The sequence below is a fragment of the Phyllopteryx taeniolatus genome, chromosome 22, assembly GCF_024500385.1.
Source record: "Phyllopteryx taeniolatus isolate TA_2022b chromosome 22, UOR_Ptae_1.2, whole genome shotgun sequence".
Classification (NCBI taxonomy): Eukaryota; Metazoa; Chordata; class Actinopteri; order Syngnathiformes; family Syngnathidae; genus Phyllopteryx; species Phyllopteryx taeniolatus.
Genome location: NC_084523.1, coordinates 1,691,389 through 1,717,853, shown reverse-complemented (window position 1 = coordinate 1,717,853; position 26,465 = coordinate 1,691,389). Strand labels below are relative to the sequence as shown.

Sequence of the window (26,465 nt, the reverse complement as noted above, 5' to 3'; positions counted from 1 at the left end):
TTCTGATTTTATCACAAAACATTTTTTTTATATTCTTGTGGGCATTTTCAAATTAATTTCAGGGTTCAGTTTGCTCTGCCAAGATAGGAAACATCTAACCAAAATGTAGGATTTTTTTCCCCCACACTTTCCCAGTTTGGAGAACAAATTCAAACTCAGTGATATTATTTCCCTTCCAGTCTTTATGATTTTGTTTGTGACTATTCAGTTCAGTCCAGACTGAGGATTACCACAATTCATCAGGCATGTGTCCAAGATGGAGGAAAAAAAAATGCTAATCCCTAGAAAAAAAAAGAGGACTTTTTACCGTTTTGTGTGAGCTTGGTGGAGCACAGGAAGCTGGTGATCCAGAAAGACTCCTTGGTGCCTTTCAGCGTCTGGTTGTTGGATGGGATGTTGGCCTTGGAGAAAGGCAGCTTCAGATAGCGTGTGCAGTCTGCCAAGCTGGTGTTCTCCTCACACTGGACACAAAAGAAAAGAATTATATATTTATTATTTAGTCACTTGCCAAAAAAAAAAAAAAAAAAAAAAAAAAAAAAAAAAAAACATTGCTTGACCTGCTCAATTGAAAACGACAAAAGTCCAAATTCTACTTGTAGGTCTCACTCAATGGCTACTATTGAATAGTTCCGGTCACCTTGCTAGTTTTGACCCTGAAAATATGGACCACCCTTCCATAAAATTCCAAGTTAATGATTGTTTGGGCGGCACGGTGGCCGACTGGTTAGAGCGTCAGCCTCACAGTTCTGAGGACCCGGGTTCAATCCCCGGCCCCGCCTGTGTGGAGTTTGCATGTTCTCCCCGTGCCTGCGTGGGTTTTCTCCGGGTACTCCGGTTTCCTCCCACATCCCAAAAACATGCATGAATTGGAGACTCTAAATTGCCCGTAGGCATGACTGTGAGTGCGAATGGTTGTTTGTTCCTATGTGCCCTGCGATTGGCTGGCAACCAGTTCAGGGTGTACCCTGCCTCCTGCCCGATGACAGCTGGGATAGGCTCCAGCACGCCCGCGACCCTAGTGAGGAGAAGCGGCTCAGAAAATGGATGGATGGATGGATGATTGTTTGCTAAAAACAATAAAGTTTATCAGTTTGAACATTAAATATCTTGTCTTTGTAGTGTATTCAATGAAATATAGGTTGAACATGATTTGCAAATCATTGTATTCTGTTTTTATTTATGTTTAACACAACATCCCAACTTCATTGGAATTGGGATTGTATATATATTGTTAGAGTGGTAACATAAAATTTATATATATATATATATATATATATATATATACACACACACACACACACACACACACACATATATACACGAATACACAATATGTTTGGGAATTGATTCTTTTGGGTGTTGTTTAGCTAGTTTGAAGAAATCAAATTTTGTCTTCTACTATAGAGTGTCAATATGCCATTATTAAAATAATTATCTTTTCGTAACACGAGTGGATGTCAATCATGTGGTTATTCACATTTTTAACTGGTTATATCATCCTTCCACGGCTTTTTTGGGGTGTTGAATGTTGCCAGTTGGAGTTATACAATCACAGAAGGGGGCTGATGTTGTTTTATTGATTTAGCGTGCCGCCTTAACGCTCGGCTGAGGCTGCTTGAGCTCCAAAGCTCGCGCACACTTTGGACTGCTGTTTAGGCATCTATTTTGGGTCTGAAGGAGAAACTAGGCCATACAAGTTTTCATTGAGCTCTTCAGCAACTTTCATCTGACGTTAGCAGGCCCCAACTCCCAAACCCCCCAACCCTCCATCCCAACCACACCCCATCCCCCACCAACCAAGGAAGGCAAGGAAATGATCTGACAATGCTACTGATGGCCTCCAGCGAGCAGGAGGGTAAAAATAAATTAAAAATCAGACGTTGGGTGACTGTTACGGCCCGCAGCTGACAAATGAATCAATGCACTGTGCGCGTCATTGTGCACGGAGCCTGAGGTTTGTGCACACACCCTTTGCCTGCAGCTGAGGACACAGTCTGCAATTACAGCCGAGCAGGACATTTTTAAAAGATGATTTCGGATGGTTTATTTGCCCGAGCTTTTGATGTGTCGGAACCAAAAGGTTTGAAGCGATGAGAGTGCGTCTTTGCAGGTCTGTAATATGGGCATGCCAGATACAGACAGGGCACACCGGGTCAGCTTTTTAAAAGCACTGACAGTGCGAATTATACACACTATCACAGTTTTAAGAGTCACATATGTGGACATTACTTGGCTTTCTGACAGCCCGTGGCGCCAAATGGTGAGAGGACAACACGGATGCACTTTAGAAGCCGTGAATCACATAATCATACACTTTGTGATCCCATTTGGGAGGAAACCTGTGAGAAGCACACAAATAGCTTGTGTGCATAAATAGGAAGGCTTAAGTGGCTGGAACCAAAATGCAGTGGAAAATGAAATTACAACTACATCCAAGACAAATATAGATGCTTTGTCAACTCAATTCAATTCAATTTTATGTTACCACTCTAACAACCCACAGAGCCCACCCCATCAAATCACCAGCTCAAATAAAAATATATATATAAAATAGTGTTCACACACATACACAGGACCACATTGCAAACCAATCAAAATCAACTCTCTCAAATGGAGTTACATCCCTAAAATTTATAAACAACTGAGGTAAATGTGACAAACAATATTTTGGACCAAATACCATGGAACATGATTTTTTCATATAGAGAACAAGCCTGGTGTTATTGAACCAGTGTTGGACAGGATTAAAATTGTGTTGCAGTTTATATTCGATTTGTGATATGTCAGGATTGGAATAATAAATGCAATGCAAAAAACAGTGTCGTCAGCAAAAAGATAAAGATAAAAAGACAGGTGGACCACAATGGAGAAAAATCATTAATGAAATAAAAAAAAAAAAAGAAGTGTACCTAATATGGAACCTTGTGGAACACTTGTATCAACTAACATTCGACCAGATTTACAACCACTGACATACATATTGGCGCCTATTGTGAAACTAAGAGTTGAACCAGAGGACAGCATTTCGATTTAATCCAATGTCAAGGAGAAGCTAATGGCCAACCAAATCGAACACTTTTGAACGATCAATGAAAATTGCACCAGTAAGTTGTCAAGTCAAAAGGTGAAAATAAGTCATTTGTGAATTTAAGAGGCACTGTAGTAGTAGAAAAAGATAAGGTGATGTAATGAGATAATTGACCAAAAATGCGTTTTTCAAATATTTTTGCAATTACAAAGATGATAGAGATGGGTCTAGAATTCTTTTTATCTGTTGGGTCTCTCCTTTTCAAAAAGAGGGCAAGCAGGCTGTACCTTATGGATAATGAGCTCATGGGTGCCATCTGGCAGGGTCCTTCCGTCCTCCTGCATGAGGGGCACAAAGGAGTAGCCGAACAGCTTCTTCTCTCCCTTCTCTTTAGCTGCGGAGAGGCCAAAATGAACGGGCTCAATAAACCAAAGCATTATTAAGTATTCTCTTGGCGTTGTGCAGAGTAAATTTGCAAGCATTTAACGCAGCATCACTGCAGGAGGTGGAAACTAAGACATCAGGGGGCAGTGAACACACCACAATCACCCAAATTTTGCCAAAACACAGCAAACGAATCTGCCTTTAACGCAATTTCTTTTGTCATTTGTTGACAATATGTTTACCACTATATTTGACAGTAGGATAAAGGTGTTCACGTTTTGCACTTGGCAGTTTGGTGTCAACACAGTCCTAAATTGGGCTCCTGAAGAGAAGCCCTTGTGTGGGGGCGCACATTTTGTATGTATTTAACAATAGAACAGAGAGAAAAATTGGTAAAAATCATCTGATTTGTTGACGATTTTTGGAGGGGAGAGTTAGTTTGAATGTCACTATCTTTGTCTTATTATATGTTCATATGTAAAAACAGCAAAAATCTACCAATATTTTGTAGATTTTTGCTGTGTGCTAATATCGGCTGATTAAATCAGCCGGTCGATTAATCGGTCAGCTCATGCTTGTGAGCATGATAGCTGCCCTTCGAGAAAGGTTTCTATCAGCTCTTGTCACACAAACCATCTGGCATGTCAGGCTGAATGTGGGCGACAGTTCTTTCCCTAATTAAGTGAACGGACATTTCCGTCGCTACTTACTGGAGCAATGTCGGAACTCGAAGCGAACGTGCGAACCCCGGAACATGTCCACGGGGATGGGCAGCTTGATCTGCTCCCCCCAGCGTGGGCTGTTGTTGTGGTACAGAACCAAAGAGTGGTACTCGTCCCCGCCGGGTTCACCAGAGCCGGCGGCCACGTAACTCTGCGAGGTAGAGAAGAAAAAAGAAAACTGCATTCAAATGGGATTACATGGTTTCCATGTGTGTCTATTTTCTGTCCGTTATGGAAACCACAGAAGCAGAAGTGCTAGCAATGAGCAAACACGCTGGAGGTGTAGCTCTCATCTGGGTCAGCCATATTTAAATGAAGAGTTCAGTTCTATAACAAGATGCATCTAAAAATAAAAAGCCATTAAGGGGCAAACTGAGTTAACTAAGGATTTAAATAGGTGTTTAGTGCTGAGAACAGTGTATTTCCCATTGAAAATTACAAATAGTCATAGACAGCTATCAACCATCTTCCAGACTTTCAGTGGATAAAACCCCAATTTGTACACGTGTGTGGGTGTTATTCGACCATGATTCAGCATGTAAGAGGGCTAAAATGTCTTTGTACCTTGAGGATTTGTCCATCAATGTCCAACACGTAGATGGTGATCTCCACATTCCTGGCAACGCTCTTCCCACCCTTTTCAAACTCTCCTTTCTCCAGTATGACGTAAAGGTCATTCCTCATCTCTCCTACAAGGTAGAAAAAAAAATGGCATTGATTATGCTAATAAGCACAGTGTTAAAGAATGACCTCCCAACAGCTTGAAGACATTTGTGTGCGTGTGGACAGCGTTTACATTAGTAGCATTGAATGATACATTATGTGCTGTCATGAAATCAAAGCCAGTGACCTGGCATTTAACTGTTATTATGTGCATTTGAACTTTGATGTCACTTGATCCAGCACACCCAAAAAAATAATCAATTTACTGTATTCCCCCCCCCCCCCCCCCTTTCGTAGTTTATCATAACATGGGGGGGGCACTCATCAAATAGCAGAGCTGATGAAGTCAAGTTTATTTTCAAGGTCAAGCCTTTTGTCGATGTCGATGGCCTACCGCGGCCACTCCAACCGGCTAACAAATAACGCTAATTGCCTCCAAGGCAAGTGAGGTCAATGTTTAACGCGATTAGTTGGACTCAGATACTAAGAAAAATGATTGGGGGGGGAAAAGGAGTAAATCATACTGACCTTTACTGGAAAAAAACACCAAAATCTAAGTGTTGATGTAACCTCTGTATTGAAACATCTTTATATATATATATATATATATATACACAGTTGAAGGTATACTGACTAGCTCCACTCCACTATCGGGGTGCATGGATCTCTAGGGTCAACATTGATTTCCTGTTCTTGACAGCGGTAACCATAGCAACAGAGAGCATACTATAAACTCCCGTACTGTACCCAACATTAAGTAGAGAGTCAATTTCCTTGTGTACAATGGGTAAAAAGGGAAGTCGGGAAGGTGTGGTTGGAGGGGGGGGGGGGTTGTTTAGGAGACGAGCAAAAAAAAAAAAAAAAAAAAAAAAAGAATGATGCAGTCATTCACAAAGGAGCGAGCGAGACACTTTCCTTTGCCCAGGGGCAGACTTTCTTGGTCAGAAATGGAGAACGAGAGAGAGCGAGTGTAAAGGGTTTGTAGTCAGACGGAGACAAAGACAGCGAACATAAATCTATGTTAGCGAGGCGCTGGGGGACCCACGGTCTGCGCTTGCTCTTTATCTGCGTGACCAGACAGTGCACCTCGCTTACGTCGAAGACGAGCTTTACTGAGGATTTCACACGAAAAAGATTTGACCCTCATGTCCAGCCATGCTGGAAAAAAAACTAAATAAAACTCAAAAAAAAAAAAAAAAAAAAAAAACTGCTATTCAAGATATCGCAATTTTTTTTCATATAGTATTCATGTGGTGCATGACAATAGGGTGCCATACTGTTGAGGCCCGGGAGGCATTCGCATCATTTGACAGGCACCTATCTACACACAGTGTGCACCTGAGGAAAATATATGAATATTTTATCAAGTGTGTGCAATTTGCTCTCAAGCAGTGGGTGAGGACGTTACCAAGGCAACTGCTGTGGATATTAAAAGACAGGTTAACATATGCAATACGCAATGTTGTACTGTAATGACTCCGCAAGTGAATGATGTGGTAGAAAACTTCAATTGTAGTTATGCAGAATACATCCATACCTTTATGGAGCTTTTCTGCATTGATTATGTAGCCAACGTTGAGGTCATGTCATAATATCACTTGGTACCTCAGGAGTCAGATTTCTAGTATAATATATAATAAAGCAATATAAAAGATAATATTTTTTAAATGTGCTTTGGAAAGCCTGCGCACTAAATAGTATCAACATTTGATTTTGCGCACTATAAACATGATGTAGTATACTATATGATAAAAAGAGCTCAATGTTCTCCTTTTACTGCATGGGGCTCTTGGTATTTTCACAAAATTGTGGGTTTTTGGCTGCCGTTCAAACCTCAAGTCATGTGGTAAGTCACTTTAAGTTTATTTAAGAGGCAGTGGCGTGCAGCACTTAGCAGTGGTAGTGAATACCAATGCAGAGAAGCGGACATGCAGAAGGGGAAAAAAACGTTCATCCACAGTAGCCTTTTCCTGACCGCACGGACATATTGTGATGCTTGAAAACAGACCTTGACCACATAACTTCCTGGTATCCCACCTGGCATGATGACATCGGAGAAGCCCAGTTTCCTTGTGATGGACACGCCACGCGTGAAGAGCACCATGTACTCCCGTCTCAGCTGATCGATGTCCCCGTGGAGGAGCTGCAGAGCCACTGCCAGCCCTAAAAAAAAAAAAAAAAAATGTTTTTTTAATTTAAATAAAACAGAAACACAACCACCCGTCATGTTTAAACACATGGATTTCACCGTTGTTGGATCGATCTCACCCAACACTTATAATTTTGCGGAATTTGTCAGACTGCGCCGTCCCTCTTTTATTTGCCAGTGACTAGTATTACACAAGGTTTATTCTGCCGCAGACTTCTTTGTCGCGCAATTCACTCACTCTTTAATCCTTTTTTTTTTTTTTTTTTTATTTAACTCACCAAAGTCGTCTTCAATCCTGTGGATTGTCGTCAACCTTCAGATCCCAGCTGAGGAGAACGAAGACCAGTCCCGGAAAGGGTCTTACTTGCCGTGGCCACGGTCTCTTAACTGGAAGTCGGCTCCACAACTGGAATCCTCGGGTGTATTGACATCCGGCTCGAAGGACCAATTTAATGTTGGATCTATCTCACCCAACACTTATAAAAATAGACACAAAAGGAATGAAGACGCTGGTTTCTTTTGCTCAGGAGGAGGGCGTATAGGAGATTGTTCAGACTACTGCCTCTCATCACGCTCTAAACAATCTCTCCCGTCGCTCCTGTATTTATTTGAAATAGGGAGGTTTCTGAGTTACAAGACATAACATACTAAGCTACAAGACACAACACACTAAGGGGAGGGTTTCAAGGTGAAGACATGAGACCAACACCTGCCACGTCCCCGGCCACGTCCTTGGTCAAGGCGCCCTTCTATCGGATGATTCCTGCTGAGTCATCTTCTTGAAGGCGAGACATCTTCCTTTCTCAAAATCGTCCATAATACTAATGCAAGCTGAGCAAATAAATGATAACTTCTACAAAATATTTAACAACTGTCTTATATATTCAAGCTGTCATGCTATAGAATTTAAAAAATAAAAACAAGTGTTGGCAAACCTGACACCTCCATTAATAACCACAAGGTGCTGCGGCTGTGTTTGGGCGAACAAACACCCACTGCACACATGAACAGCAAAAAAAAAAAAAAACCCAAAAAAAACCACCTATGAACATATACATATATATATATATATATATATATATATATATAAATCACAAGAAGCTACCCTTATGGGATAGCTTAGAATGTCAGCATGAATAACAGTACGTGCAAAAAAGGTCACGCTTGAGTTTTTTTTTGTTTTTGTTTTTGGCGAGACGAAAACGGCCACGTTGTGAGCGGCCTCTGAAGTCGTGATGTCGGCAATATAAAAAGAGAGCAGTAAAAAAATCAGAGAGCTACGAAGTAAGTTGATACATCATACATATTGAAACATACTTTAGGCCTAATGTGGACGGTTATTGTGTTATAAATGCAAGTGGGCTGATAGCTTATATACAAAAAATGTGCTTATTTTATGACAATTCAGTAGGTTTTTGATGAAAAATTAATGCACTGCATGCAGTGCTGCAGTATTTTGGGAGTTTTCCGAAAATGTTTTAGTGGTTATTGTGTCAATGTAGAACTTGAAAATGTTGGTAATCATTGTTTTATTGCAAAATACAGCATTTCTAGCACAACTCCAGAATGTGTTGACAGGACTTGTATTTTGAATGTAGTTGTGACTCATTTTTCTGCAGCTTGCGCCTCAAGTCGACACACAAGTCATCAGGTTTACGTACGAGTATATCTAATAGTTTCCTCTGTGGCACAGAGGCATGATGGGAATTCAAACTAAAGGGTGAAGTTATGATTTCTCCGCCACACATTGATCTCGAAAAGCTACTGGCGGCCTATATAAGCGTCGTCAACCTCCGCCGGCCTCAACCCACCCGGCCTGCCACCTCGTCGCACAAACACGATCGTGTCAAAAAAAGTCCAAAACAAAACAGCAGCGCCGTCGCAGAATGGCCTGCTTGCCTGTGCCCACGCTCGCACGGAAGTGAGAGCTTTGGTAACTACCTGGCCTGACTCATCGCTTGCAAAAAAAAATAAAAAACTCTTATGAAACCCCTTTCGGTGCACTGGAAGATGCCATCTTTTCAATGTGAAGACCCCCAAATAAGTGTTCAGGACATGGGAACATCACCCCTCGCCTTTTAACATCCTCAACAACCTTTTCTCTATTTTAAAGCCCTTCTAATTGGCCGCTAATAAGAGACTTGGTGCTCTGCCATGTCTGTTCCAACCAAAACAAAGATGACACACACGCGGGCAACATTTTCTCACACCACTGCGACCTGCTTAATTGTCTCCTTGACATTAAATGCTATAAATCAAGGGTCTTAAATTATGCACGGAGGTGTGCAGGTCTGTTATGGAGTCTCTGCGTGGAGAGAGACTGAAAGGATTTTTGCCATTCTACAAAGCATTTCAGGGCTAAAAATTGCCATCTCCAATTATATTAATGCACTGCCATTGACGGCTTTAGAAGTCAAATATCCATGTTAACTGGGAAGGCTGGCAGTGAAAGAGTTAATGCATATCATAGTAATATGCAGATTCCATGAAGGTGAGTGCGAATGGTTGTTTGTTTGTATGTGCCCTGCGATTGGCTGGCAACCAGTTCAGGGTGTACCCCGCCTCCTGCCCGATGATAGCCGGGATTGGCTCCAGCACGCCCGCGACCCTAGTGAGGAGAAGCGGCTCAGAAAATGGATGGATGGATGGATGAATTTGTGATTCTGTTGGAATACTTTAAAAAAGGTAGAGCACTGCAAATCGAAGCCTCTCGGCTGCTTGACACGACTTAATTAGACAGCTTCTTTAATAAGTTCTCTGCCGCTTTAATAACTGTGATCGCAACCCTCACCAATGCGGTAAAATAATTAACTGGTGTGCGATCAGCATGCGTGGGGAACAAGGCTGCCTCGCGAAAGTCTGACGCAAACACGACAATCTGTGGTTCGTATTTGGAGACGCGTGATAAGAGATGATAACCCACCTTATTTGTTATTCATCTGTAAGTAAATCAACCCATCCCGATTTACAATGCACCGTTTATATTATGAACGAGTCAGGCCATATGCTGCCGTTCTAGAACATCAGATAACGGTCAGACCGTGACTTTGAGGATAATTGCTGCATCCCTCGGATGCATTGGAGGGACGGCTCTTGATAAAGCACCACTCCTGTGTTCTTGTGAAGTAATTGTTCGCCTTCTGGGGGAACGTGGAAAGAGATGCTGACTAAGCAAGTTCGTCTGGTGGATTCGGAATGCATCCTCGCCTCACAGTTTGCAAACATCTCCAGCGTGACAACAATGTGACAATGTCCTCGTGTTTGAGGCTCAGATGCAATCTCAGGTAGAATCTGTGTGACTCTTCGCAATTCAGGCTGCTTTTTTTTTTTTTTTTTTGACGTCTCTGGCCAACCTGTTGCCATGGGAAACTGCTGATGTTGTTGTTCGCTGTGCCTGCGTATGCGGCTATTTATACCAATCGTGTGCATGCGTTTTGCAACCACTCGCGGGCTTCCTGTGGAGACAGCCCTGTAAGGCTTTTAAATTGCTCCCCCGGAAAGAAGAACTTGATGCCCACACAAAAATAAATAAATAAAACACTGTGACTCAGACTGACCGGAAACCGGCTGATCTCACGGCACCAGACTTGATGATGCCACCGGGATGCAGCACAGCATAATTTGGTGAAAGGCTAATAAAATGAATCCTAACACCATTCGTAGGTTTAAAAGGGGGATGTTTCAAAGGCTACAAGTATAGTTTTACGTTATAAAGCATGTTGTTTGGGCAAAAAAACGATGTACTCCATGTTGCTGTCAAGACAGTGAAATTACCTGTGTTGGATCCGGACAGGTTATATCTGGAATTGGCCTTTTTGATGATGTTTTCGTGGATTTGGTACCACTCGCTTTCCGTGTTACATCTATATCGATACAATAATAAAATATTATAAATCGTGAAGTAAAATGCGGTTGCAAAATGTTCTCACTTGGGCTTAGAAGTCTGTTGTAGTACAAGTTTCAAGTCGACTGTTTACTTACGCATAAACCTTGAGCAGGTGGTCGTCCTTGGAGTCGGCCGTGAGCAAATCGGCGATGCTGACGACAGCGCAGCCGAACGGACGCCGGTACTGAACGCTACACTGGTTCTTCTTCTCTCCGGCGGCCATTCTCCCTGCACAAGAACGAGGACACGGAAAGCCGTTTGCACGGTTTCTGTACAAACCATCCTAAAAAGACTGTGCAAGCCCACCTATTCTTATGATGTGCACAACAATGTAGACATCTTTTCGTAGATCGCTGCTCCCCAGGTCCTGATGGGAATGCCCGAGATCCTTTTGACACATTTGCTTACGGATTGATGACAACGGCTCGCATTCACCACTTACCACAAACAGCGTGCACTGTCTCTCAGTCTTCTCTGGCGACTTGGGCAAGCCACTTTTATTCAGCCTGACAAAGAACCTTTCACTGTACCAGTAAAAGAGAGCAGAGACAAATGGGATCAGCAATTGTCACTGTGAAGTTTTAAGTGCCTGTTAAGCGCAAAGAAGTGACTTGTTAATGTGAAAAGAATCCAAGACGACGAGAGTGCCAATGGAGAACCTCTATGAAACAGAATGTGTCCACATTTTGGAAGAAACTAACAATGGTGTCCAACAAAAAGTGCCAAACTCGCTGTGACACTGCTGGAAAATGCTAACTTCATGCTGGGAAAGCGCACGGGATCACATACAAAATCAGTACAAATGACCAGGAAATTAAACGCATGACGGGCAAAACCAGAAAGGACGGCTCACATTTGCACTCCCGCCCGGAAAAAAAAAAAAAAGAAGAAGCAACGGAGGCATCCTGCTGGGCCTTGGCGAGGCCGGGGGGGGGGCTAATCCAGTTAGGTGACTTTCACAGTTGGCGCGATAAGCGGAGAGAAACCCCTTGTAATGCGCCATAGCGCCTGACAATGAGCCAACTTGCTGACAAGGCTCGCGGTCCGAGCGACTCGCACAAGGGCTAAAAAAAAGACTATCTGCTTTGCGTGCTCCTGGCTTTCCTAGCAATGCTCACGTTTCAGGTCAATAATGCAAAAATCTCACCAAATTTCAAAGCAATGCGCTTGTTGCGCTATGCAGCTTTTATAGGGACTGCATATGATGAACAGAAGGTTCGTTTAAGAGTGCCCGCCTTTGTTTCGCTTTCTTCCAGCTCATTCCCAGATGGATTTTTAGAACCAGTTCTTTGGGGAAACAAACCAGCTGGTGTTTTTAGGTTAGGTTGGCACAGGCGTTTGAAGTAATTAGCCTTCAGATGATTTATTAAATACAATTTGAAAAAAAAACAAAAAACAAAAAAACTTAGACTTGAATTTGTCCAAGCGAGCTTTTTAGCTTAGCTTTTATTAGCTTCTTGAGCTTCGAAAAGTTCAAGCATTTATATGTATGTTTTCACACTTAAGTGGAATATATTCCTTCCTTTAACCCTAAACGTGGATGCGGTCGCTCCTCGTTAGCGGCTCCCTGTAACTTTCCACGCCATTTATCCGACCGGATATAGATTCCTTGCCATCAGACGCGAGCCTGCTTTTCTCCACCTTAATTATCACTCCATTGTTAAGACCGTCAATTAACAGCTACTCATGCGCACGCACGCACGCACGCGTCTTCTCCCCTTCCCTTGCCGGCCCTCCCTCACAACTGCAGCGTGTTGATCACCCGAGCTAAGAGGACCGGTGTTTACCCCCCCGGTGGGACCTTATCTCGCTCTATCAGCGCTCTTATTAACACAACATGAATGGCCGGGTTACCTCCCCTCTGGGCCCACTGAGCACGCGGCGTTGCCTCTCCTGATATTGATAATTGCATTTGGAGCCGTGCGCTCGCCCGATGGAGGAGGGGGATGGGACCGGTTGGTTCTATTAGCTGGCCATGTTGGCTCAAGTAAACCACCCGGGAGCAGAAACGTAATATGGTGGAAGAAGTTGCTATTAAAATGAGAAAAGGTCACACTTGTGTGTAAACAGTACAGCGCTGTGCTCCAAAGGCCTCGGTGAACACAAAGAAAATGGCGTGGTGCAAAGGAACGGGTGGTGTTGGCATGGTACCGAGACAACGGGTCGGACCCCCATCTGGTCGGTGACACGCAGAAAGCTCCAGCTCTGGAGTCAAGCAGCGAAATGGCTCTTAGCCAAGGCGGCCAGTGTAAATGTGTGTGTCTGTTTACTAGCGCCGCCAGACAGTGAGAGACAACGTTGGCGAGATGCCATGGTTGGATTTCCACCCGCCCCAACTGATGCAACCGTCGCATAGACGCAAATTATGGGAATTTACAAAGGACTAACGTTTTTTGTTGTTGTTCCATGAAAGAAACTGATTCTAGTCCAAATCACATGTAAATCAACAACCAAAAAGATCAACATCCTTTGGAAAATTTCTCGAAAAATGTCTAACAAAACTATGTCTAACACACAAACTTGGCAATCTACAGCACTTCAAAATATATGTAAATGTTATATTTAGTTTTTCCACAGGTAATTTTACCCCAAACCAATATGACACCACCCTTGTTTCTTCAGTTTCTTTTTCAGTTGTAATGCCTGGTGCAACTAAAGGTACATCTGTTTGCACAAATATAATACAACAACAAAAATAGCTCATAATCGCGCCCTTATGTGTCAGTCCATACCTAAGTGGTCGATTCTCCCGCCCGTCATATATGTGGAAGAAGACCTCAAGCTCCTCCCCCAGATTTGCACTCATCAGACTCTTGACGTGGACGAACAAGTGATGGGTGCTGGCAGGTGTCGGCGTTTCCTTCTTGCGATGCCGATGCTCCATCTGCGACGGAGCGTTAAAAGGAAAGCGAGGGAAAGCGAAATCAATTTCCGAGACAGGCGTGAAAAAAAAACCAAAAAAAAAAAAACCATCTAAGTGTACAAAAGGATGGATTTGGAGAGGGTAACAAAGCTAAATCCATAAGCTGTAAAGCCTCAAATACAGGAGGAGAGCAAATCAAACGGCGTTAATCCGATTGACAGAACAATCTTTCCAATCACGTTTGAGAAATGTTGTATTTAACAAATGACTAAGTATAATACATATTCCCACACTAAAGGGAGGTGTTCTGCTTTTTTTTTGTAATCACCTGAACGGAATATGCGCCACTCTTGCCCCAACGGACACAATTCTACGGCGGTTGAAAAAATTGACGCTGAATTATTGGATGAATCTAATCCTCCGCATGTGCTATTGGAAGACATTCTTATATATCAAAGATCAACACGGAAGCCTCTCACATCATTCACAAGGTGATGTAACACCAACTTGGTTAACACTGCCACACACAACTGTTTCTGAGGTTCATCCCATTCTGGGCGCACACAACACACACACACACACACACACACACACACAAAGCACCAGATGGCTTCATAGATTTGCTGCCAAATTTGTATTCCGCGTTCAGTTGTATAACAGGATGCGTAGATATGGTGAGAGGGAGAAGGAAGCAGACAAGAAGCAAGAAATTGACTAGAGAGATTTTTTTTTTTTTTTAATAAAGGTGTATATAACCTTGAAAAAATGACCCTCGGCTTTATTGCTCTTTTCTTGTCTTGTTTACAGACCAGATTATTTCTTCTGTGCGATCTGTTAAATCAACATTCTTGTTGTATGACTTTCAACTTGACATACTTGACAAACAAATCGAGATCTTTTTGTTGTTGTTGTGAGCAATATCTGAAACTGTAGGACTTTTTAAGACTTGTTCGTATCCATTAGTAACATGATTGTTGTTAAGGATTTAATCTTTCCCTTTAATCTAAGGATTTAATCCATTTTACTTTAGTCTATGTTATTTAATTTTGTCGGGGTTTTTTTTGGAAACAAATGATTCTTTGTGTTGGTTTTTGTCTTGTTGCCATTTTCAATAAGTAATGGCAAAATACATTACATGTACACTGAGCTGCGCCGTTATAGCGATACTTAAAGTGCTAATCGTAAATAGAAACATGAAAACATGGAGAGCCCTGGTGAAAACAAATTGTCAAGTGAGAGCTGTGATTGTTTGTATGCTTTCTTTCAATAAATGAAAAGCTTTTCTTGAAACGACAAGGCTCAGCTTCTCAGTAGACGCCCAAAGACTTATTATAATGCCAGATTTGATTGCGTTGTGTATTTTTAGTGTTTCATGTAAGGAGCAAGAATGCAGTTTCGGGATGACTGGGCATACGCGGACAACACGCATGATGAAAGAAAGATGGCATGTGTGTGCCTGCCTAACCATGTCACTATTAATTGAGTACAAGCTTGTGAAAGGTGGGAATGGTCAAGTTGAAACCTTCTAGAGGGATCGGCTTGAGGACCTGGAACTCACGAGTGAAGCTGGCATCGTCTCCTTGTCGTGTGGGCGCATGGAAACATGGTCATCTGAGGTCACTGGGGACATTTGTTAGTCTGGAATATGTCATTTCCTCATCCAATTTGGCCCAATCTCCAAGGAGGAGCAGAAAGTACCATTGACTTTTTTCAATCGAAAATATTGCCGACATTGCCAATATTCATGCCCCTTCCTTGCTTTTATGCTCTCTTCAGTAACCTCTAATCACTCCTAGAAGCAATATAGCCATCATGTTCCTACAAGAACACCCCCCTACAGCCCTTTCTAGGCTACACGTGATCCCCATCTCAATTGAATTCATCCACTCCACTGTGGCAAGGTCCACAGCAGAATTGCTCTCCAAAACAAGCTGGACATCCTGCGCCATGCCTGGGTGGGGACCGCCGTGTCCGCATTTCTCCGCGGGTGAATGCCCCGTCTCTCTGTCTCGTCCCGCCTTAGTCAAAAGCGCTCGTTTTGCAAATTCCAATTTCGCGGGAGGTCCGTTGGAGCTCGCATCCTGCTGTGCCTGCTTTTGTTTGCCCCGACAACAACAACAACAACAACAACAACAAAGAAACAGATGGATTAAGCGCTTCAATTACCCCTGTGAGAGGAAAGTCATCTACTCTGTGTGTGTGTAAGATACAATTTTCCCTACACTGTATTTGAGAGGGGGTTGTCATGGTAACAGTGCTCTCAGAAGATGTGAAAGAGAAGCAGGGGGATCACACAGAAGTAAATGGAGGATAGGTTTCAAAATCAATAAAGCTCTGGCTTTTTGACGAAAAACACGCACTCATTTGACTTTTCAATTCAAGCGCCGTTGGAAGAGTTCTGGAATTTTCAAGGACGTGGCTTTGATCTTGACCCGCAGCTGACAGGAAAGCCTCTAGTGACGACAGCATATGGCACCCACTCTCAAGAGAAAACATTAGCACGGGGCGGCGGTGGCCACGGGCGTGAGCAGAGGACTATCGCTTTGTACGGAGCTGGATGTTGTCAAGCTTCACATGTCCACTCTGTCGCTGTCAAACACCAACCGATAGCAAAAACCTTGGAACTTTGAAATGTATTTGTTAAACAGCACACAGTCAGCTTGCTAACGCAAAATGTCCACCCTGTCAGCACGCTTACATTTTTTGTACACTGTCTGCTTGCCGTTTATTTATAAACGAGAGTGGGAGCTTGACCGAAACGCATTTCTCGCAGCATAACAACTACTTATTCCAGTGAATATGGCGTACAATGGAAAATCGAGGTGGAATGGGGAAAGGCTTGTGAAAGGCTGACTCAGGAGGCACTCACCAGTCTGTAGAGTTCCGTCACACTGATTTCATCGGGGTCCACCATGCTGAACTCCTGTCTTGGGACTAGGTCCAAACCCAGTTGTCTGCAAAGAGACCAAGTCAAAATAAAATACAATAAAACAAATAAAAACAGTGGGCCGATTACTATACAGTAGGTGGTGAGTGGGAATGTTAATTGGCTGAATCACCCCAAATCATGATTGCTGTTCTTACGCCTTTTCCTGAAATTACTTTCTTCAAGCATCTGATTGGCTAAAATGGCATGACAATACAGCCCCACTCTTGGCAGCCTGCAAATATGTTTGCCTGAATTCTACTGTTTGTCCTGTTTGCTGCTCTTCCATGTTCTCACCTTACCCTTTATCCACAAATGTCCCAGAAAGACCCAGAAGAGTTGTCGCTAAATATAGCGTGAAGGGTCGCCAAAGAGAGCGACAGAAGTTTTTTTTTGTCTATCATTTATTTAGCACCCTGTGGCACTGAGGGGCTGGGCGATTTAAGAAAAATAAAACATGAAAAAATAGACAGCAGGAAGATGGGAGTGCGCACCCCAAGGAGGTTACGTGACAACAAAGACAAAGAAAAGGCAGAGCTCCTGTCTTTTGAACTCACTCGTTACCCCAGTCCAATCGGGCCGTGATGTGCTGTTTGACGTCCCTCATGCGGTCGTGGGTGAGGTGGCCCACCAGCACCTGCCTCCTCAGGTCCAAGATTTCATTCATCACATGCCAAAGCCGGTGAAACAAATCCCCCTCGTTCTTCTGCGGGACGGGATTAGAAGCGAGAACGCTTGTTACACAAGAGAGATGTCAGATCGTGGGAAACAAGCCGGCATAAAATATGAATCTTTTCATGCGTGCGAGTGACTGAATCCCAGTCTCCAACTTTGAAAGGAGTTGTGCAAATTAGCCTCAGTGTCCTGCTGCGTTTCAGCCGCAAATGTATGCACTCTGATGTGTAAGTATTCATCAACTCAGTTTAATCAGCGCCCCAGATAACTTAATGGGTCACAAACATAATCAATCCGTCTAATGAACGCGCGTAAAATCACTTTTGGTGATTGAAATAAACAGGGTCAAATGCAAGCTTTCTTTGTGGGAATGCTGAAGCAAAAGCTACGCATGTGTGCGTTTGAAAAGAATTGTTACCACGTAGAGCTGCTTCCACATGGCCCCCCAGTCTCGCAGCGTCGAAGTCATCTCGGTGATGACCGAGTCCTCGACGGGGATGACGGTCTCGAATTGCCCTTTATTCTTGACATGGGCGTTCTTCAGGTGGATGTAACCGGTTGGGAATATACCCTGTGGGCACAAAACACAGGTTTACAAAGCTCAATTAGCAGCCATGTCAAGTGGTCGTTCAATGTCAGCCACAAAAATACCTGTCCAAAGATTACCTACCTTGACGTTTGGATTCTTCAAGATGAATCCTCGGTACCAGCCTGCAGAGACCAAGTGGGATTTGTTATTTTCTCGTTCGGCAATAAAATCGTAGTACAACATGCTTAGCGTCATGTTACGTTTCCTACAACACACTCGGCACAGCATGTGTCGCAACCCTAAGAATATGAATCTCATTTCTACAAATTACAGTGCGTTAGAGAGTGCGTTCTGTAAATTCAAGCCAGTATACTTTTGACACTCGATTACACGGAAATGCGACACGTTTTTCAAACTGCAGTCATCAAAACCTTGTGGACTATAACAAATGTGATATAATGATACATTTTGTGTAGCAATGGAGACGAGCTGCTGATTTTGTATTATTATTATTTTATGTTTTTTTTAAGTACATGCTCATAGCCGTCATAAGACTCCTGTTAAGGAAAGTTCACTGTAAATTTCAACTCTGTGTATCAGGCAGAGGTGAGCAGAGCCGCCAAAAATTGTACTCAAGTCACAGTACTGTTACTTTAGAATAATATGACTTTTTTCACCGAATGTTTAATTTATTTTAAAAATGGGTTTGGTAACCTAAAGAAAAATGCCTGCAATATAGTAACCATTTGCAATTTTGCTCCAGAGTTTAGCTAGAAACAAGCACATGATTTGCTCTAGCGGGCCATGTGAAATGATGACGTGGGCCAGATCTGACCCCGGGGCCTTGAGTTTGATACCTAGGCTTTATATGTAAAATAACAGTGAAGTGAGCCTGTCAATCGAGCGTTCACAGTGCACCCCCACTCTCCAGACAATATTATTATGTTGCGGTTCACCGATTGTGGATCCAGCGCGTTGCAGATTTCTTTTTGTCCCCCCATATTCATATCGCACATACCACAATTAGCCATATCTCAGGATTTCGAGGGTATGCTGTAATTTTTGTGTGGTGAAAAAAAAAAGAAAGAAAAAAATAATTAAAACATATTACAAGGACTAAAATGTAAATAGAGGACAGCACTATTGTGCATTACTGTATGTTTAAGTTTAAAAGGTGTTTAACAGTATAGAAAGTGATTAGAAGAGTAAGGTAGAGTTTAATAGGAGTGCGATAAAGATTAATACGTGTCTGGGGAGGTTCGTACAGGTGTAGAGCTATAAATAGTCAAAAGGACATGTGATTGCTACTTCGCGGATTTCACCTATTGCGTGGATGACCTAACCCCGGTTATAAACGAGGGATTACTCTATTGCTCTTTTCACAACTGCCTTTAGCGCTAAATGTGCCTCGTATTCAACTCTCTCGTAACTTCACAACAAGGGATAGCGTCACATCTGCAAGCGACAGCTGACAATTCACAACTCCATCGCCGCTGTACAAAAACGCAGCAAGAGAGCCAAAATCACACTGCTGACACGGTGCACACATCAGCGTCAACACTTCGTTTTACGATGTTTTGAAGTGGCGACGCCGTCGTCGACATGAGGCAGAGCCATTAAGCCCGTCTCTGTAAGTGTCGCGCTGCACGTCACTCAGCATCCCACGCCGTTGCTGCTGATCTTGCGCCTCCCTTCTGGGCGCAGACTTCCACTGGCTGGGCTATTGTCAACTTCCTACGGATGTCTTAGTGCAATTCCGCATCCCTCCGACTGGCTGGCTGTCTCGGTGTACCAATGTGTGCGTTTCAGTTGGCTTGGTTAACCTGACAACCACAGGTGGCAAAAGTACTCACACTCTGTATTTAAGCAGAAGTACGGATACTAAATAAAAAAAAAGAAGAAAAAGTAGAAGTAACGATTCGACTTCTTTACTGTAGCAGATGTAAAAACGTACAGACTGACATTTACTAGCTATGTACTAGGTAAAACGTTATCAGAAGAATAAATACTCAAGTGACGTAAAGATACTTGAAAAATGTACTTGAGTACATCACTGCCAGTCTTACAAACAAATACACCGTGCTTCAGTCGCATTTTCCCATATCTGTACTTGACTTCATAATTTATATTTCTGGCACCTTTGACTTTTACGCCACTACATTTCAAAAATAAAATGTACGCATGCGCAAATGCAGGTATAATGTATGCACTCTGCTACGTTTCTCTAACGATCTTCATAGCCAACACGCAGATTTTTAACGGCACCACCAGCGAGTCCCTCAAGAAGTGCCCGGGTCACGCGCGTGCATGTTATCATCGGCCGTGTGATCCTTCAAGTGCTCATTCATTTCATTTCATTTGAGGACATTTGGTGTATGCGGTATTCGCGTGGGGCCGTGCATCACTGCCCAAGTGGAACCAATTTATTTTCCTTCCTGAGTTACTTCTCACATCATACCCGCAGAGAGATACGACATATGGGGCAACAGGCACAGGCGACGCTATATGACAATCACGCATAGAGGAAGTGAAAATGAGAAGATGTGCATGTGTGCGAATTGGTATCCATTCATCCAGATGAGAAAACAAAATAAAATCCAGGCTAAGACTCAATAGAGTCTTTATTTATTAAGAAGTCTGTTTTATTACATACCTTCACATTTCTCCAGGATCTGCACCGTGTCGCCAATTTCCAGCGGGAGGCCGTGCTGGACGGTGCCTCGGAAACTGGCCAGCACTGAGAACAACAACAACAACAACAAAAAAAACATGTCTTAAATATATGCATCCTTTATCATGCAGCATAATTGAAAAAGACACTCAAGAGACTATACGCTTAAGGAGCAGTGTTGTAGTCATTAATCTCCAGGGACTGCGGAAACAATAGCAGCTAATGGGATGTAAATGTGCACGAGTAGGTCATGATCATGCATTCATGAGGGTACATCCTTTGTTGTAAAGATAATGCGCAGGGCTATTTTCTTGGTATGAATTCACTGTTAGACCCAATGTAGTGGTTTTCAAATACGGTGGTACAAAAAGCCAAAGCAGTGTTACAGGACAAAAATGGTCAAATGAGGTTGGATAAGCCTTTTAAGTAAGTGTCATAAGTAAACAAAATAAGTAAAATACATCATGATTTGCATATTTTGACCATTTTTGCTTTGCTTCCGTTGAAAGAGGCGGCAAGCTTTTGAGTTCAATGACAAATTTGGGACAATGGATTAATTTTCACAAACATCTGGTTTGAATTTCACAGTAGCGTAACACTAATAACGGGGAGTTAGCAATTTTGCACTTGCGGGCACACTAGTAACAGACTCTCAAATATCTTTTGAATAACTAGACTTTTTTTTTTTTTCTTTTTTTGACAGCCACACTCCGTCTGTGTGTTCTTCATATTTGTGTTAACGTGTTGCCCTGATTTTTTTTTCCTTCTGCTTCTCCAGCTTCCTTGTTAACCTCAAGCGCTCGTCACAAAGCACACATACACACAGTAAAATGCATTGACTCGCTAAGTATGCCCAATGTATGAATTAACCACATCGCAGTGAATTATTCAGTTTTGAGTCCCTTTTTTGAAAGTCTGCTGGATGTCAATCCACGAGCCATCTGCACCATATCCTTAATCGACTGCTCAGCATCAGGTGACGCACCAAGCCAGCTTTTTACAAAAAAAACAAAAAAAAAAAAAAAAAAAGGAAAATCATATAAACAGGTCAAATATGCACGTTAAACCACTACAGAACTGTGATGTTGCATGTTGATATGTCTTGAATCATTGAAAGGACGTTTCCATTCTTGACCAAAAATGCATCCACGTGGATAAAATCAGCACACGCCAAAGAGACTGTACACTCTCTTGGGGACAAGTGAAGCAATCGAGGCTGATAAAGGCGTCAACAGAAAATAAATAAATAAAACCGGATGGCTCACAACGAAGGAGGGAGACGGTGGTCTGACACGGACGCAGTGTGTCACAAGGGGTGCGCGCAAGGTTAACGTGTCGACACTCATCTCCATCACGAGGCGTGACACTTTCACTTTGGCCGCTCACGTCAAGGCTGTGATAAGAGCTATACCGAACTTGTGGATTTGAAGAAAAGGACAGTCTATCGAGACACCGCCGGTTTATGCGCCGTTAGCACAAATCTAGGTCCCAGCTCATTAAATATGCACGGTAGGTGTCAATGTATGCACTAACACCTCAAGCGCCAGTAGAGTTTGGTAGTTTATATATAGAACGTGTGTGCCAAGTGGTAGCTTATGTACCTGTGGTTGGTTTTATTTTTGCAGCCTAAACATACCTCATCATTCCAAAGATTAATGCACAATTACCTACTAGGTATCATAACAAATGTATATTGATAGTCTGATGCAGCTGCACACAACTTAATGTTAAGATTTAGCATAAACGTGGCCGTATCACTTTGTAAAACTTTTATATTCTAATAGAAATGGAAACACTTTACAAACATTTCTTTTAGCACATGCTGGTGCCAATGCTTATATAAATATAATCATAAATAATGAAAATAGTCGTTAACTCTCGGGCCATCCCAGACAAAAACACGCAGAATTTAAACTGACTATTTAAACTGTGATTGCATTTTGATCCCGTGAATGCGCTCACAACTCCGCGGAGGGCTGTGGCGATGGCGACGAGGCCTCCTCTCTCAGACGGGCCTAACAGGTGTTCTCCGCTTCCGCTCGGCGCGCAAGGCTGGTCGAACCGCATTAAGTTTGGCTCGTTCGCAGCGGCGTTGACGCTCCTTAGGAGAACAAACACAGCAGCAACTCAACGACAGCAGCGCTCCTTCGTCACCTTCAAAGCACATTTGGCAGGTATGAGAACCCGATAAAACCTCAATATTGTACTGCTGCGCGACTTAATTTTACACAGGGATTATTTTTTTATTAATGGCGATATTCCACTCCAAAAGCCGATTGAGGCCCATTGTAACCTTATTAGCTTGACTCTTTCTTCTCCCTGACGGATCTGACAATGAATCACGTGTGTAATCCACTCCCACGTGTTCATTATACAGCATTTATATCATTAATATGCTAATTTGTTAACGCGGCAACTGGTGGCACTCGGCTCCACAGCATTGCTGCCAAACACACACTTCATGAATATTCAACTAGTATCTGGGAATATACAGTACGTGTGAGCATTACGAAACAGGCTAATAATCACTTGCGTTGACGCTTTTAAAATTACCATGAAATGCCCAAAAAAAAAAAAAAAAAAAGGGAAGCAAGCGCTTCTTTCACACCATTTTACAGGATTTGGTTTTCTATAGCAAACAAACGGAACTGAAATAAAACAAATTTAAAAAATATATATATATATCTTCACTTCCTCATGTGCTGCCTGCTGAGTTCTATGCATGTTCACTGGCCACATTCTCGCTCCGACCTGACACGTAAACCAGGCAAACCACCAGAAGGGTACTTTTAGTCCAGCGATGTGACATGAAAACATTCCGACTAAAACCAAGACTAGCTGAGCTATGCTTTGCCTTCGCCAACACTGCGAACACTGTTTCCCAAATCAAAGGGCCCTGGCACATTTATCTCGCACTCTGTGGTGGAGTGGAAAAAAATGGCCTTAAATACATCCCACAAGTGTAATCGCCTCATGGATTTGAGGCAGTAAGTCAGGGACTGCGGTTAGTGGCACAAGGACTTCGACTTCAAAATCCAAACTGTGTGACACACTCTTGAAGACAAAAGTAACACTTTTTTTTTTATTTTTTTTTTAAGATTGGGATGGGTGTAGGCACATTGCAAAGGACATTTTTGATGTTAATTGAGAGGGAAGTGGTGACAAAAAAGAACGAGATAGCGATATCTTGACGGTCAAGCAGTCACTGTATCACTTGGGAGAAAAGCACCATTTTTTTATGTTCTTATTGTTTTTTTGTGTCCAGTTCTGCTAAAACTGCCAACCTTTTCGCAGATTCACTTCGAAAACATTACTATAGACGATACACCCTAAAAAGAAACCAATTTGTCGATAAATTTCTAACCCTTCCACAATCTAATTAGCCATATGACATGCGTGCAGGTTACAGAAGGTCGGGAGCGAGCTTTGCTTGGCGGTAGGAGAAAAGCGGAGGGCGACGCTGGCGCGGCAAAGACCTTGAAGGCCGTTCAATTTGGCACACGCAAGATAAACCAATCCACCGGCGGGGGATGTGCGGCAGGCAGCACGTACAAAAGCGACACCGGCGGACGCAAGGAGTGGAACGAGGCTTTCATCTGGCCTTCTTCATTGGCAGCCGCTGGGATCTTTTCACCTCGCCTCTGCGTGGTAAGATGGCGACATGGCTGCCGTCGCACCAGGCACTCGAACAACAACTGTTAAATCCCACCGCGGGAGAACAACCTTTGCAGAGTGGTGCGAAGACTGTTATTACTTTTTGGGAGATTGCTGAAAACAGCATTCCAGCAACTGCTACACTTATTTTCTTTTACTCGCCAAAAGATTTGACGCTTTAGTTATTTTACTGATGGAGGACTCAGGACTCACTTTACATAAAATGGTTAAATATCATAAGTGAGATTATTTAAAAATATAGGTGCACTGGTGGGGTAGTGTTCCATGCAGCTGCCAAGGGTTTGATTGCCAGCCAGTGCCCCAATAGACAGCCACTACAAGTGTAGGATTGTAAATTTCAAGCGGCATACCATTTCGGTGTAAAAACAAACCATGTGAATGACTCACTGTGGTGACCCTACAGTAGATGGGGCAAGCCGAACATTGCAACATACAGAAATATGTAGGTCAGGTTAAATTAACACATTCACTGCCATTGACGGCTTTAGAAGTCAAATATCAATGTTAACTGGGCAGGCTGGAAGTGAATTTAATCTGATCATGTATTTGTGCTAAAAGCCTGCACTAGATCGTTTAAGTTTTCCAGATTCTTAATCCGCTTGGTGGAGGATTAATCTCACCTCAATCAATGTGTCATTTACCCCCGTTGCGTGACATCATTATCAAGTTATTCTCACATTTCTGTGGAGAAAAACATCCAAAAGGAAGTGTGATCCAATAATTGAGTCTGGATTAATGCTAAATCAATCAAAAGGCACATCATGAGCATCTGTTGCCTCCCACTCGTACGCTTCCAGATGCTCCAACTGGGGAGCAGCAGCTTCCAGTTATCGGCCGAGGTCACGCTGACACCGGTGCCTACTGCCTACAGAGAGTGATGGAGGCAGAGAGGCTAAAATATACAGAAGGGAGAAAGGAGATAAGATGGAAGAATGGGGAGGCTTTCAGAAAGGAAAAAAACGTACGCAGACAACTAAACATCTGCCTCGCTCTCCCACCCGACTGTTAAAAGGAGGCGTGTTGATCCAAACCCGCCGCATTCTGACTCACAGAAGCCTCACCACTTCCTTTTGCAGGTAGGTGGCACCGACCTCCATCTGCACTTCAGGCTCTCTTGAATCAAATTAAAACAAATTATGCCGCATGCAAATATAAACACTCACACAACCTAAATCCTGAACGGAAGCCACCTTAGAGTGCGTGACCTTCCTTTGTCAGCGCACGCACACACACGATCCGGGGGAGTTGGGTGGGGGAGGATGCAATCTGACAGGCTGCATATTTGCATATTTCGCCGTCGGCGGGACCGTCGAACGGGTTTCCTTACGTCCCGTCTCGCCGAGTCGACATCACTCTGCCCGTCACCAGTGGGGGCAAACACAGCCACTCATGTTTCCATGGCTTCAGCCCACAGCAACACAAGTCAGAATGATGCAAGTGGTGATGAGAAAATGATGAAACAAATTCAACAAACATTACAGCACAATAATAATAATAAAACACATTTAAAAATTTAAAAACTAAGGTCAAGCACTTGAAATGCAATCAAGCAGCCTACAATTGTTTATAATGAGACACAACGAAAAACAATAGAATAAAACGGTGGAATAATGGTTGTCATTTAGACATATACTGTGCATTAATGGGCTGGTAACATGCCATTATATCAGATCTTTGTGGACAGCTGGTGCTTATCACCTCATTATAAATCCATCCCTGCCCCATTCCGGTATGTCGTCGTGTGCAGCATCTTAACATGGACCGTCCAAGCTGAGCCATTAGCGTCCATATGTAGGTGATTCCCAAGTTCGAAGTTGCATGTTTTATCACACGAGGATGCAGGTTGTTTTGAGCTCACCGGCTGATTTTTACAGCGACGTGCCGTTCTAACATCGCCGCCGCACTCTCAATTGTGGGTTGGGAGGTAAAACAAAACAAAACAAAACAAAACAAAAAAAGCCCACAAAATGAGCTAGACCACAAACACATCCTGGAGCTTATGTGTTTGATAATGTGGGTCTCCATGCGTCTCTGGTAGTTCTAAGGTTGGGAAACATGGACCAATAAACTTGCGTCCTTTTGCTTTAAGTCAAGGACAAATGCTGTGAAGCCTCCTACAAGTTCTACAAGAGTGCAACGACCAAGACAGACAGAAGTGGCTGGGAATTGAAATGAGAGGAAGACAGCCATTGCCAAATTTGTTTATTACATGTCTCCACGTCTCGTCAAATTTGGCACATCCGCCACCAACCACCAAGAATCCTATTTAGCCTAGTTTGCCGCAAACAAGCTCA

At 43.0% G+C, this 26,465-nt stretch overlaps 1 protein-coding gene across 6 annotated transcripts in view; it reads right to left on the bottom strand.

Moving 5' to 3' along the window:
* dock4b (dedicator of cytokinesis 4b) overlaps nt 1–26,465 on the bottom strand; it is a 77,967-nt gene that overhangs the window by 38,124 nt on the left and 13,378 nt on the right. For 4 of the 6 annotated variants that reach the window (XM_061762468.1, XM_061762472.1, XM_061762469.1 and 1 more), the window contains exons 2-17: nt 22,416–22,597; nt 20,479–20,562; nt 17,967–18,007; nt 17,715–17,867; nt 17,179–17,327; nt 16,565–16,649; nt 13,565–13,716; nt 11,275–11,356; nt 11,139–11,199; nt 10,928–11,060; nt 10,721–10,809; nt 6,835–6,960; nt 4,699–4,823; nt 4,123–4,285; nt 3,316–3,422; nt 308–461 (exon numbers count right to left, since the gene is read on the bottom strand). In XM_061762468.1, coding sequence (XP_061618452.1) covers nt 308–461; nt 3,316–3,422; nt 4,123–4,285; nt 4,699–4,823; nt 6,835–6,960; nt 10,721–10,809; nt 10,928–11,060; nt 11,139–11,199; nt 11,275–11,356; nt 13,565–13,716; nt 16,565–16,649; nt 17,179–17,327; nt 17,715–17,867; nt 17,967–18,007; nt 20,479–20,562; nt 22,416–22,563 — 1,852 coding nt within the window. In that variant the 5' untranslated portion in view covers nt 22,564–22,597. Of the gene's footprint in view, nt 1–307; nt 462–3,315; nt 3,423–4,122; nt 4,286–4,698; nt 4,824–6,834; nt 6,961–7,224; nt 7,791–10,720; nt 10,810–10,927; nt 11,061–11,138; nt 11,200–11,274; nt 11,357–13,564; nt 13,717–16,564; nt 16,650–17,178; nt 17,328–17,714; nt 17,868–17,966; nt 18,008–20,478; nt 20,563–22,415; nt 22,598–26,465 lie in introns of those variants that run through there. The other 2 variants (XM_061762471.1, XM_061762473.1) reach the window with 2 other exon arrangements.